Here is a 15,094-nt window from a genome sequence, read left to right on the forward strand (position 1 = left end):
CTTTCAACAAAAAGAGAGTACCTGAAACAGAATACGCACCAGGGGAACTAGTGGCCATGAAAAGGACACAATTCGGGTCGGGATTAAAACTCAAGCCTAAGTTCTTGGGGCCGTATAAGGTAGTCGAGAAACTCATCACGGACGGTATTCAGTCGAGAAAGTAGGGAACTCGGAGGGGCCAGCCAAAAGCTATTCTGTGGTGGAGAATATGAAGAAATGGGACCCAGCATTCGAGTCGAATGCCCTGTCAGTATAGCCGAATGTGGGATTGCAACTCTGACCTAAGCGACCCTGATAAAAAGTGACTCTGAGACTCAACGAAAACTTGACCAACGCTTAATAACTAACGGACGAATGGACGATCAAAAAATACCGAAAGGACAGTTGAATTAAAGCACTCGAAACGGACGAACGCGTTTAACAAGCGCACGGCTACTTAGCCTTGAAAATAACTATTGTTTAATAACTAAAGTTGATTAAAATATTGAACGTTTGTCTAAAAATAAAACCTACAACTATGTTTGAACTTACATGCGAAATTAAAATCTAAGCAACAATTACAACTAAAACTATGTTTGAACTTACATGCTATTCTAAAATCTAAGCAACAATTACAACTATTACTATTCTAAAACTACACTTAATCTACAACTATGTGTAAAAACTAAACCTAATTAACAATTAATAAACATTCTTAATAAACACAATAAATATTGAACTACATATATAGCTGTTAACCAAGAAGGAGATACAATTGTTCTGGAACACATTTGCGCGAAACCACTAGACCTTAGGAGAAATGGATGAATGAGAAACCCGAGAGATAAAAGCAGCGCAATCTGAGTAATAACTAATCAATTTGATTTAAACACGCGAAGTGCAGTATAATTGTACTACACCTAAAGTAGTCTAATAAAGACCATTTTACAAAAAGAATATTGCAGTTATTTATTCCGACAGTTCAGCGATTCGAACGTTAGCAGAGGGTTTCAAATAAGCGGAATTTCCCTAAATTCGTTACAATAGTTTATAAGTCAAATTTAGCCTTTTGTTATTCGAATTAAAATTATTTTCCTAAAAAATATTGTTGATAAAAGTTTTTGCAAGGCAAAGAAAATATTAGTTTTTGGACGTATCGTTTATTATCAATCGTGTTTTGAACATGGCGCCATGTAAAAGGGCGTAAAATTTCCTTTCCTTTCTTCCTTTTCTTTTCATTTTTTCTTTTCTCTCCCCTTCACCTCTAATTTCTTCTCTTCTCTCTATTCTCTTTGCTTTCTTAATTGTAGTAATAGTAATTGTGTAGACCTGGTAGCAAAGAACATAGCGTTAACAACTGCATCGAGGCTCAGTGCTTCGGGGCAGCTTGAGCGCCGACTATAGCCATAGTAGTATAACGTCATCAATTACAGGACGAACTGACTACCTGATTCCCTATCTGCGTTTCGAAGGGGCTCTTAAAGCCACAATAGATGTGGATGGTAGGCGAAAGGGTAGCCAAGTGGGACGAGGCAATACATGTGTACACTGATGGTTCCAAAGTAGAGGAAGGAGAAGGGTCTGCGGTATACTGTGCTGATTCGGAAATAAACAAATCCTACAAGCTGCCAGGTCACTGTAGTGTTTTTCAGGCGGAAGTATTAGCCGTAACCAAAGCAGTAGAAACACTGGAAGAAAATTGCTTAAACTGCAGCGGTGTCAACTTTTATAACCGTATAATTAAAAAAATTTCTAATTTTCATGTGATTGTTGTAATTTTGTTGATTTTTTGCACCCGCAAAAAAATATACGAAGAAGGGTTTTTCCGTATATAGTTTCGATCTCCAAACCTGCGTTGGACTCACTCAGGGTAATTTTTTATGTGTGGTCGAACACCGCCAATGCAGAATGGTGTTCCGCGCAAAAATACTTCGCATCCCACCCTCCCTTTCCGAGTGATACGGTCCATTTTTCGTTTTATTTGAAAGAAATACAATTTTTAATTTTCGCTTTCGGATTCGTGGTTTTAGCTTTCGCGGAGAAAAATGAATTGCTCCTACAGTTACCCTAAACCGGAAGTTGTCATTGTAAATAATTTCCCGCGGATATTTTTTTTTAATGTTTGGCAAAAAAGCAACACAAACAGAAACTGCAAAAACAGTATTGTAATAAATCCAACAAAAAACGAAATGACAAATAGCGAAAATAGTAAGAAAGATAATAGCCATTATCCCGCGCAAAGAGCCTGAGCCAGATAAACAATTTTGCATGTAAAAAAATTATTGGTTTGAAAATTTTTTCCAATGAAAATATCCGGACCAATAAAGCAACCACAAAAAGGCAGAAAAAAATCTCGACTTTTCAGAGGTATAAAGACACCCAATTTTTAAAATCTGAATCGGATTCAAGGAGTTGATAAGCGCAATACAAAGCTTTACAGCTTCAAAGCTTCCGCTACCCAATTGTCAACCTCACCTACGTGAGAGGAATCCTGTTAGAAATATGAATGTATCATACACATATTTAGCAGGCGAGGCTCTGGCGACCCCAAGTTCCTCATGGAACTAGGAGGTGGTGGCGATATGGCCTAGAAGGTTTAATGTGGTGAAATTAGTCGTTCCAGAGTTGGTCGGGCTAGCACCTAAATGGAGCTAACCGAATCTATATCCGGCAAAGGACCATCAACATCGATAACACTACCCAAAACCTTCGGGGAGTGTCTTTAACGTTAATACAACAACAATAACAACAAGTGGGTTAGGGAGTAAAGGAGTGGTATGACTCGCCTTCATTTGTAAAAGGGTAAAAGTCTAGAAAAGGAGTCGACTGCTAATACTCGTTTCGGGAAAGGAGTCAAACGACGCGTATTGACCTCGACAGCAATAATGTGAAGGCGGAAAAGAAATGAGATATTTGCAGTTAAAGTTGGCAATTTTCATGTGTTTTTGTAATATTGTTTGTACAAAGGGGTTTTGCACGGAAGGCCGCCAAAGAAGAAAAGTGTTCTGCACAAAAATACTATGAATCGCACCCCCCGTTTCAGAGGGACCCAGTTTTCGGTTTTTCGTTAATATCTTATGAAGCACTCAACATTTTCCGTTTTCGGATTACACTGTGCTACAGTGATTTTGTTTAAGTACGACGTTTATTATAAACAAGAAAATTAAACTCCCACCATGAAGTCGATGTCGTGCCACTTCAGGATCGTGGATATGATTTCAGTATAGAACTACCACAGAATTTATCATAATTATTGTTCGAGAGTGTCTTTGTATTATTTATTTTGTAAATAATTCGTCATAATAATTTATCTGAAATAGTTTTTCGTGATATTTTAAACCATGTTGGGAGTAGTTATATAAAGAAAAAGGAATAATTGACTTTGAATACAAATAGTGATAATATAGTTATATTTCAAGTTCTTATTACAGCCAAATTTTGATTGTTGTGAATTTTTAAAAATGTTTGCTTGATCTCCTACGGTTATAGACTGCATCTTCAGTTTCGCGTTTGAGCAACCAGCAGTAGGTAGCCAGCATTCTGATCTGATTCTTGCCAACAAAACGTGTTTGAATCGCTGATATTTCCTGGTGAAATCGTTCTCCTTGTTCATCACTGAGTTTTCCAAGATTTTCGGGGAAGAAATCCAGATGGATATGTAATAAATGGATTTTGATTAACATTCTGCATCCCATTTCTTCATAAGTCTTTAAAAACTCATTTACTACTTCAAAATAGTCATCATTCCTGTTGTTTCCAAGAAAGTTTTCACACAAAGAAATAAAGCTCTTTTACGATCTTTGTTCGATTGACTTAAATTTTTTGTCAGAAAAAAATTTTCGTATTTCCGGACCAACAAACACACCAAAATTTCTGTCTGCATCCAAGACAATCCTAAATCACGCACAAGGTCACGAAAATCTTCTTTTGAGACTGCACGACGTTCCGTTGTTAGAACCCCAGTTGGAAGAAATTCCGTGTCAATTTGTGAACCGTCAGAATTTTATTCTTCAGATTCCAATGCATGTTTCCATTCAAGATTTGCCCCAAGAATATTCGTTTTTTCTTCCTTTTTGGGCGAGATACGGTTACTACCTGAGCATATTTTATGCGGTCAGGGGTTTTATAGTGGCGACCAATGGTGTTTGTTTGGCAGAAATAGCAATCTTCTTCCTTATGGAAAATTTGACCATGCCAAACCATTGGGGTTGAAAATGGTAAAGGTCGCTTGTTGCATTTTTCAGTTTTCCATTTTTTGAGTGCACTGGAGTACGTTGCTGTTGTTGTTGTAGGAGTGCTTCGCCCCACCCAATAGGTGCGACCGATCACAAATTGTCACCAATATCCTCTAACGGGAGTCCTAGGAAACTTGCTGTTTCAACAGGGGTGGACCATAATGAAAGGGGTGTTAGAGGCGTTGGGTCCACATTACAATTAAAGAGATGGTTGGTGTCATGTGGGGACACATTGCAAGCGGGGCATACATTTTGTATGTCGTGGTTGATTCTGGATAGGTAAGAGTTTAGCCTGTTACAGTATCCAGAACGAAGTTGAGCTAGAGTGACTCGCGTTTCCCTGGGGAGTATGTGTTCCTCTTCCGCAAGTTTTGGGTACTGTTCTTTGAGTACTGCATTCACCGGGCAATTCCTGGCATAAAGGTCCGACGACTGTTTGTGGGGCTCACTGAGGACCTGCTTGTGTTTTTTGCTTCATACGGCTGAGTTCTCAGGTGCCGTATTTCCTCAAAATGCTTACGGAGATGACTAATTAAGCCCCTAGGCGGTGGAACGCGTATTCTGGTTCATAGCAAAACACTTTTGTCATACGCGCGGTCGAAGGAATTGTAAAAAGCTTCTTTAACGGCTTAATTCGTCTCTAATTTTACGCGCTGTTGCTTGTCAACGACTAATGTAATTGTGCTAAAACCGCACGACACGACATTGACTTCATGGTGGGAGTTCAATTTTCTTGATTACAATAAGCATCGTAACTTAACCATTTATCAACCGATTTTGATAAACCATTGCTTTTCTTACTCGGGATAAATAGTATTTTTTTAATGATATGTTACATAAAAAACTCAAAACTGTCTGGCATAGAAACCTTAAAATCGCCAACTGGCTTATCTACAGTGAGGAGCTTCAAAAGAGGCTGTTGTTGTTGTTGTAGCAATGCTCGCCCCACCTAATAGCCGCGACTGATCACAAATTGTCATCAATATCCTCTAACGGGAGTCCAAGGAAACTTGCCGTTTCAACAGGGGTGGACCATAAGGAAAGGGGTGTTAGAGGCGTTGGTTCCACATTACAATTCAAGAGATGGTTGGTGTCATGTGGGGACACATTGCAAGCGGGGCATACATTTTGTATGTCGGGGTTGATTCTGGATAGGTAAGAGTTTAACCTGTTACAGTATCCAGAACGAAGTTGAGCAAGAGTGACACGCGTTCCCCTGGGGAGTATGCGTTCCTCTTCCGCAAGTTTTGGATAATTTTCGTTAAGCACTGGATTCACCGGGCAATTCCCGGCATAAAGGTCCGACGCCTGTTTATGGAGTTCACCAAGGACCTGCTTGTGTTTTTTCACTTCATACGGCTGGGTTCTCAGGTGCCGTATTTCCTCAAAATGCCTACGGAGATGACTCCTTAAGCCCCTAGGCGGTGCTGGTTCATTAATCAGATGTCTGTTGGGATGCCCAGGTTTCTGGGTATTCAACAGGAACTGTTTGGTCAGCATCTCATTTCTCTCCCTGATGGGGAGTATTCTCGCCTCATTATGCAGATGGTGTTCTGGGGACATAAGAAGACAGCCCGTGGCGATTCTGAGAGCAGTATTTTGTCAGGCCTGTAGTTTCTGCCAGTGGGTGATTTTTAGGCTTGGCGACCATATGGGTGACGCGTAGCACGTAATCGGCTGGCTAATTGCTTTGTATGTAGTCATGAGCGTTTCTTTATCTTTTCCCCAAGTACTGCCAGCGAGGGATTTGAGGATTTTGTTACGGCTCTGAATTCTCGGAACAATTGCGGCTGCGTGCTCACCAAAATGTAGATCCTGATCAAACGTCACACCCAAGATTTTGGGGTGTAGGACAGTCGGTAGCGTAGTGCCATCGACGTGGATGTTCAAAATGGTCGACATTTGGGGCGTCCATGTTGTAAATAAGGTCGCCGAAGATTTAGTCGGTGATAATGCCAGGTCTCGCGAGGCGAAAAAACTGGAGAGATCAAGGAGGTAGCCGTTTATTTTATTGCATAGCGCATCGATCTTTGGGCCTGGGCCTGTGGCCATTATTGTGCAGTCATCGGCGTAGGAAACGATTGTGACTCCTTCCGGTGGTGAAGGTAGCTTAGATATGTAGAAATTAAACAAAAGTGGGGATAGGACACCACCCTGTGGCCTTCTCCTTGTTTAATTCTCCTTGGTTTTGATGTTTCGTTTCTAAATTGCACCGATGCCTGCCGACCACCCAGATAATTTGCGGTCCACCTTTTAAGACATGGGGGAAGGGTAGACCCTTCCAGGTCCTGCAGTAACGAGCCATGGTTGACCGTATCAAAAGCTTTTGATAGGTCTAGCGCTACGAGTACTGTTCTATGGTGGGGGTATTGATTTAAACCGCAATTTATCTGGGTGCTAATGGCATTTAGCGCGGTGGTAGTGCTATGGAGTTTTCTGAAGCCATGCTGATGAGTGGCTAGCTGCAAATTTGCTTGGAAATAAGGGAGCAAAATGGCTTCAAGCGTCTTTGCCACTGGCGATAGGAGAGATATCGGACGATACGACTCACCTATGTTAGCTGGTTTCCCAGGCTTTAGTAGCGGGACCACTTTGGCCATTTTCCATTTCTCAGGTATGACAAATGTGGAAAGAGACAGATTGAAGACATGCGCTAAATATTTGAAACCCTCTTTCCCTAGGCTTTTAAGCATCGGCATGGCTATGCCGTCTGGGCCCACTGCTTTGGATGGTTTAGCACGACCAATGGCGTCCTCAACCTCTTTAGCGGTGATGGTGATTGGTGACGCGCTGAATTTGTGTTTTTGTGCGTGTCTATTGGCTCTCTGTCTATCTTTGTCGACCGTAGGATGCATTATATATTGTCGGCAGAAAGCGCTCGCGCATTTCTTCGTGTCCGACAGCACTTTGTCGCCAAAGGCGATGGAAAATTTGTTGTTGTTGTTGTTGTTGTTGTAGCGATTAGGTTACTCCCCGAAGGCTTTGGGGAGTGTTATCGATGTGATGGTCCTTTGTCGGATACAGATCCGATACGCTCCGGTAACACAGCACCATTAAGGTGCTGGCCCGACCATCTCGGGAACGATTTATATGGCCACATTGAACCTTTAGGCCATCCCTCCCTCCCCACCCCCAAGTTCCATGAGGAGCTTGGGGTCGCCAGAGCCTCGTCTGTTAGTGAAACGGGATTCGCCGCTCGAAGGTGAGGTTGACAGTTGGGTTGGAGAAGCTATATATTGCGCTACACAACCCCTTGAATCCTTGGAAAATTTGTCTTTGTGCTTAGTCGGATTCGATAGGGACTTTACGGTGGACCAAAGTTTACCCACACCGGTAGAGAGGTTACAACCTCTTAGGTGCTCCTCCCATTTCGCCCGCTTGTGTTCATCCACAAGCAATCTGGTGCGTTGGTTTATATCCCTTATTTGGGGGTCGCCTGGATCAAGCTGTCTTATAAGGTCACGTTCTCTCGCTAAGTTTGCGCCTCCGCCGGGAAGTGGGGCCGGATTTCGGGAATTCTCCCGGCGGGAATGAAATGTGCCGAGGCGGATTTAATGACCTTACGGAAGGCACGCTCCCCTTGGCGGGCATCAGTCGGGATAGGGAGGGCAGCTAAGTGGCTGTCTGTAAAGGATTTATATTCTTCCCACTTTCCTTTTTTGAAGTTTATGAAAGTGCGTTTTTCAGTGACGATGAAGTCGGCGGTACGCTCAAGCGAAATAAGTATGGGCAGGTGGTCGGATGCCAATGTTACCATCGGCTGCCAGTTAACGCAGTTTACGAGTTCTGCGCTCACGATTGAGATATCTGGCGAGCTGTGACAGCTTCCTACCATACGTGTGGGAGCGTCTCCGTTTATTGTGCAGAACGTCGTTTCTTCTATTTGATCCGCCAACATCTCACCCCTACTGTCCGCCCGCAAGTTTGAATGCCATAGATCATGATGGGCATTGAAATCGCCTAAGATAATGCGATTATTGCCAGTGAGTAAGGCCCTGATATTAGGGCGGTATCCACTGGGGCAACAGGTGGCAGGAGGGATGTAGATGTTGATGATTTCTAGGTTTGCATCGCCTGACCGGACAGATAGGCCTTGACGTTCTAAGACATTGTCCCTGCGGTCGATGCCAGGATCAAATATATAATATTGCACAGAGTGGTGTATGATAAACGCGAGACCGCCTCCATTTCCGCTCTCGCGGTCTTTCCTGTGGACGTTATACCCAGAGCAGGTCTGCAATGCAGATCTTGCTGTGAGTTTAGTCTCTTGAATCGCAGCAATGCGGATGTTGTGCCGCTTCATGAAATCAACTATCTCCGTAATCTTCCCAGTTAGTCCATTACAGTTTAACTGCAGAATTCTGAAGTGCATAAGGAGAGACGTCGCCACTCTGGGGGTAAGTGACGGGTGACTACGCCTGGGTTGTGGAAGGCCAGGACGCAATTGCTGTTGTGGCCCTGGGACTGGGCGTCCTTGGGCAAGCATTGGGGTACCCGGATGATTTGGGTTTGCGACCTGACAACATAGCGCGATGAAACCCGTCGGGGGGTTGCCGTCGCGGAGACCAGAACATCTAGGAAAGTGGCACCACCCAAGGCAGGAGCTGCATTGGGCGGATGTCGCAAGCCTATATATTCTGTGCTGGCAGACGGTGCAAACGGAGGTAGGGACTAAGAGTCTGTTTCCCTGACCTGCACGATTGCTGCCGGAAAAGAGGGGGGAGAAGACGGGGGCAGGGGCTGATGCTCAGCATTGCTACCAACTCTACTACGAAGGTAGTAGTTATGAGTGGTATCAGCTGTTTGAGTTGTTGGCGCCGTGGGGCGCGAGCAGCAGCGGGTACTTGTTGTGGCTTGCTGAGCAGCGGGGCTGCTGGAAGGTAGTGTGGGGGGGGGGGGGGGGGGGCGCTTAGACGTAGACTACGGGACGCCCTTGGGCGTGAACAGCAAGGAGCCACAAAATATTTATAAAAGTTACGTGGACGTCGGGTTTTGGGATCAAGCCCAGAACAATCTGTCCGATGCAACCATCCCTTGCACGAGACACACTGAACAGAGTATGACCGTCCTAAAAAGATTCTTTTCCGGCAGATGCAGCAAAACCATTTCTCAGGACCGGGGTCAGGAGACGGACCCGGATTGGATTCGATGCCTTCCCGGAGTAAGAGAATATGGAGCAGTCCTGCTGCAAGGAGCTGCTGGGAGGATGACAATTTGTGGGAGGGACGAAACAAATTAGATGGGGTCACACTGAAATGACAGTCCTTGGTCGGGAAAAATCCCGAGTCGCTCCGATACATAGAACCGAATGCCTTGGGAAGCGAAAGAGGCTCTCAGGATTCAGTGTTCATATACCCTAGAACTCCGCAGAGCTGGATAATATGGTTCACTCGTTCAAGAAGGCATGCGGGGATGCTCTTGATAAGGCCTGTCCCAGGAAGAAATGTAGGGGTAAGACCAAACCACCATGGTGGAACAGGGACCTAGATAATCTACGCAAGGCATGTCGGAAAGCTTTCAATCTTGCTAAAGCTTTCAGGGAGGTTGAAAAATGGGATGCATACAAGATAATCATAGGGGATTATAAGAAACTGCTAAGGTCGTCAAAGAGAACCTCCTGGCTAAAGTTTTGTAGCGAAATGGAGACGGTGTCTGATTGAGCTAGGCTCAGAAAAGTGCTATCTGGTGCTCCAAAATGTGTCCCGGTATGCCTGCAAAGATCTGATGGGACATGGACGGATTCGGCAGAGAGCACCCTTTGCCTGCTCCTGAGTACGCACTTTCCGGGCGCTAGTGATGAAATAATGAACTGGAGGGATACTTACACTGATGAGCCGTATGAGGAGAAGTTCATTACTATGGGTAAAATTAAATGGGCTCTAACGTCGTTCGAGCCTTTCAAATCACCAGGGCTGGATGGGTTGGCTCCGGTACAACTCGAGCAAACAATTGAACTGAGATCTTGTGGTTGTAAAATATTTTCAAAGGAGTTTGTGCTCTTAGCCATATTCCACGGGGTTGGAACGATTCAAGAGTCACCTTTATACCAAAAGCTGGAAGGACGTGTCACGTGACCCCTAAAGACTTCAGACCGATTTGTCTGACATCTTTCCAGCTGAAGACACTCGAGAGGTTATTGGACTATTCACTAAGGGAGTCCTTGGAGGGGAAGTTATCGACATACCAGCATGCGTATATGAAAGGGAAGTCCACGGAGGCGCTGGACACTATTTTTAATGTGTTGCCAATAGATGTAATGGCCAAGCTATGTGCGGCCTTTTCTGCTCTGCGGCTGCGACAGTTATCCGGATGGAGAGACAATGTGGATGGCCATGCAGCCATCCTTAAGTATCTGTATTCGCCTTCGTCGGACTATTGTGCCCCGACTGTATTTTTCAATATGAAACACGAGGTTATCATCCCCGTTAGGGATTATTGGTTGAAGGAGCCGCCGGACCTGAGCGATAGGATGCAGATATATACTGACGGCTCCAAACTGGATAATAAGATGGGTAGCGGTGTCCTTGCACCTCAACTAGGGTGGAATCTATCATTTAGCCTACCCGGTCATTGCAGCGTATTTCAGGCGGAGGTGGCTGCTATAAATGAGGCCGCTGATCACCTGGGAAAAGCTGCTCATGGCTATAACCAAATTTGTATTTACTCTGGCCAGGCTTCACTAATAGCACTTGGGTCGGTCACACGTTAGTCCAGGACAGTAGAGAAGTGCCGCCAATCTATTAACGAGTTCGCTGAGCAATCATCCCTCAGTCTGGTGCCACTCGGATATACCGGGAAATGAGATGGCTGACAAACTTGCAAGAGGGGGCACAGCCGTTCCGTTTTCGTCGTCCTGGAAGGGATTAAGCATGCCGCTCCTTACCTGAAAGCTCACTTTGAAAGGCATTTTCCTACGGAAGCGGGTGTGAGATGGAAATTCTGCTACCACACCAAGCTCGTGTGGCCTGAATGGGATGCGAGACGCACAAAAAGTCTCCTTCTTCTTGGTAAGGGGGAGGGGGGGTGGGGGCATATCTCTGGTGGTTGGACTTATAACCGGCCACATAGCAATCGGGAGGCACACCAAACGACTGGGTGCTCCCTATAATGTCTACTGCCGGAGCTGCAAAGACGAAGAGGAGATAGAAAGAGTCAAACATTTTCTGTGCGATTGTTCCGCGCTTTGGCACAAGAGTAAGAAATCTCTGAGATCTCGCTTCATTGACGATCTTTGTGATCTGGCTAAGTTGGAACCTAAGAAACTCCTGACGTCTGCTTTATCGACCTGTTGCATTGAGTAGGGGAGAGATCCACGTGGTATCACAATGGTATTGTATAAAGTATAAAGAAATATGTATATATCACCTTAAAGCTTAAATATTCTTGTATTAACGCTAAAGACATTCCCCCAAGGCTTTGGAGAGTGTTATCCATGTTAATAGTCATTTGCCGAATATAGATCCCGTATGTTCCGGTAACCAAAAACCATTAACATAATAGTGCGACCATATCGGAAACGATTAACATGACCACATTAAACCTTCTAGGCGTATCATAAGCTTATATTTTAAAATTTTACAAATCTTTCAAACGAAATGGTAAAAAGGTTTGCCCCAAATCGACAAATTTTCCTTTGAATAAGGTTTAACGGATAAATTGTAAACAGATGTAATTCAAAATTTTATTTTGTTGGGAAAACGCAGTTTTATTTTTTCATAGACCTCCATTATAGAATTGAGATTCAAAGGCATATATGTATGTCCGCTATTTTGGTCTTTCTGAGTATTCTATAAATGTCAGCATAATCTTCTTAGTTGGTTTGGTTGGTATATCGAAAAATCTAAAAAAGGCAAAATTTTGAGTTTAATCAGTTTACAACTAATCGTACGATATAGTGGGGCTTCGATGGACTGTCGGTTTCTACCACAAACAGAAATTCAAACATAATATTGTCGAGCCCTTTTGGCGTTTATTGCTCAATTATTAGCCCAGACTACGCGAACCAAAAAAAAAGTTTTCGAAAAATTTCAATAATCGAGAAGTATCAATATTCTATCAAAGTATAAGTAACGAGTATCTCAAGAGTGAGCACTTTTTTCTTACATTTTCAAAGAATATTTTCTACGTCGAATACGCTCCAATTCGAGCATCTTCCGAGCCACCCTAAAATGACGCGTGCATTGAGCTGGGTATCCTAACGCTGCTCCTTATGGTATCCTATGTTAGCTGGAGACGCGCCAATAGGCGCGATATACATACATAAAACAAAAAGTTAGCAATATAATCCTTATTATACTTACGGCACAATGACTTTTTGCTCTTCCGTTGTAAATTCTTCTTTGGCCACAAAGGTTGTTGAATGAACTGTGTCGCTATATTCAGTATTTTCTTCATCATCTTCAACGGGCTCGTTTTTGATAAATTCGCTTAACTCGCCTTGCGCTTGAATTGTGTCGCTATATTCAGTATTTTCTTCATCTTCAATGGGATCGTTTTTGATAAATTCGTTTAACTCGCCTTGCGAATTTTCACAAAAATCCAGTAATTGATCGTTTTTTAGTAAATGCTCAGCTGTACTCCATTGCGCTGATTCCAACTCAATTGCTTCCTGTCTGCCTTCAAGAGCCGTTTCGGTTTCTGGAAGAAGTGAGTTTTGAGGAGTGCATTTGGGCTGGCAACTGCTCAACGGGTATGAATCTGCGTCGTTTGGTAATACTTCATCTTCAACTGCTGTCTCCATCATCGACATGTTTAAATCATCCCATTTTTTAGAAACCATTTCTCGCATCTTATGGTCGGATTGCACGCACAATTTTTGGAACCGATACAGAATTATCAATTGGTGCAAGCATTTACAACAAATTTTTTTTGGTAGTTCGTCACTTAGCTGCACTTCCACTATTTGGGGTATTGTGCTGGATAACAAGTCAGCTATTCGTAATTCGTCGCATTCCTCAATAGTTTCAAAGATAGATTGGTGTTGTGGTTCAGTGCTGCCTTCAGACGTTAAGGCGTCCAGTTTAATCATACAGGTCCGACACAGGTAATCTATATATAGACCACTTGTATCCATTTGAGCGAGTGTATCTGCTTCAGTCAAAATTATAAAAACACCAGAGTAAAACACAAAGGGCGACTTAGGGATGAAACTATGGATGAAACGATACTAGCAAATACAATTGAGTATTCAAATTTTTGACCCGATACCAAGAAAATTTGTAGTCCAAACTTTTGCATAGAGTACTCGGTACTTTTGGATCGACTACTCAATTATCGGAGAAAAGTAGTTATATCGACAAACACCCGATACGCTCGTATCAATTAATTTGATTATTACTTACTTTTTTGGAATTGTTGGCGCCCGCCTCTCTTCGAAGGTTATCGGGCCTACATTTATTTATTTATTTTAATATTTTTTTTCCCAAATTCCACCCGCTAAGGTGATATGATATTTTTTTAAACTAGAATCTCAAAATGCTATAAAAGGATGACGGGTTAGGATTTACAGGGCGGTGCACTGCAAATCTTTTAGTATCGGAAATTGTAAATGGTGGTTTAAAAAGATAAGTTTTATGTCAATATCAATATTCGAATGGCAGAAATAAAAAAAATTACCGCGGACTGCCTTAAAACCCCGGTCACCCTATAAAAGGTAACCCGTCTACACGATCCATAGAACACCTTTCTGAATATATGCATGTGTATTGTAGGATTAACATAGAACGTTTTGGGGAATTTCTATGCCTGCCAGGTGTGTTCAATGTATGGCCACAAATACAATGCAAAAATTGTTGGATTACGTGTCCCATTTTCTTCATGTTGTAGTACTCTAACAATACTCCTTTGCAATGCGTTTGCGGACCACCATCAGCCGATAATTGCTCGTTTTTAACAATCGTGATCACGACACGCTGGCGATCGAACAGAGTTGCCAAAAGTAAAATATTGCATGCAAATAACTGCCCTGCAAAAATTGTTGGATTACGTGTTCCATTTTCTTCTTGTTGGAGTACTCTAACAATACTCCTTTGCAATGCGTTTGCGGACCACCATCAGCCGATCATTGCTCGTTTTTTAACGACTGTGATCACAACACGATGACGATCGAACAGAGTTGCCAAAAGTAAAATATTGCATACAAATAACTGATAATAAAATTTTACTTTGGCAACTCTGATAAAATGCAACAGCGCACTGGTTTTATGTATAAATACTATAGTATAGAGAAATATTAGTTTCTTTATTCACGCAAATGCTAAATAACATAAGAATATTCGTAGTATAAAATATAAAAGTTGTATTGCCTCTCTTCATTTACTTTCATTTTAAATTAAATTCACTCCGATAATTCTTTCCGACAACACAATTCCTCTTTAGTACTTTGGCATATGATCCTCTGTGGGTGCTCCATGGAGTACTACAGTGAAAGTACTTTGGAATGTACTCTCACGTACATATGTAAATAAATAAAAAAATAAATGTAAGGCGCGATAACCTCCGAAGAGATCTAAGGCCGAGCTTCTCTTCCAATTTGCGTCGTGCTCCTCTTGAGTTTCCCTACAAATTGGCCGGACGGGACCTACATGCTTAATGCCGACTCCGAACGGCATCTGCAAGGCAGATGAGATTTCACTGAGAGCTTTTCATGGCAGAAATACACCCGGAGCGCTTGCCAAACACTGCCGAGGGGCGACCCCGCTTAGAAAAATTTTCTTCTAATTGAAAAACCTTATTTCTAAAATTTTGATGTTGCTTTGCCCAGGGGTGTGAACCCAGCGCATACGGTGTGGTAGGCGGAGCACGCTACCATCACACCACGGTGGCCGCTCTCACGTGTGTACTCTATGGAATACTCACAAACAAAGCGAGAGTGGGATCAC

General features: G+C 43.0%; 1 protein-coding gene across 1 annotated transcript in view; it reads right to left on the minus strand.

The window, feature by feature from the left end:
* The window catches only part of LOC137248424 (zinc finger protein 208-like), a 230,426-nt gene that overhangs the window by 71,648 nt on the left and 143,684 nt on the right, over positions 1 to 15,094 (minus strand). Inside the window, exon 12 of the mRNA XM_067779362.1 lies at positions 12,515 to 13,380. Coding sequence (XP_067635463.1) covers positions 12,515 to 13,380 — 866 coding nt within the window. The remainder of the gene's footprint in view (positions 1 to 12,514; positions 13,381 to 15,094) is intronic.

The sequence above is a fragment of the Eurosta solidaginis genome, chromosome 4 (assembly GCF_040869045.1).
Source record: "Eurosta solidaginis isolate ZX-2024a chromosome 4, ASM4086904v1, whole genome shotgun sequence".
NCBI classification, from domain to species: domain Eukaryota; kingdom Metazoa; phylum Arthropoda; class Insecta; order Diptera; family Tephritidae; genus Eurosta; species Eurosta solidaginis.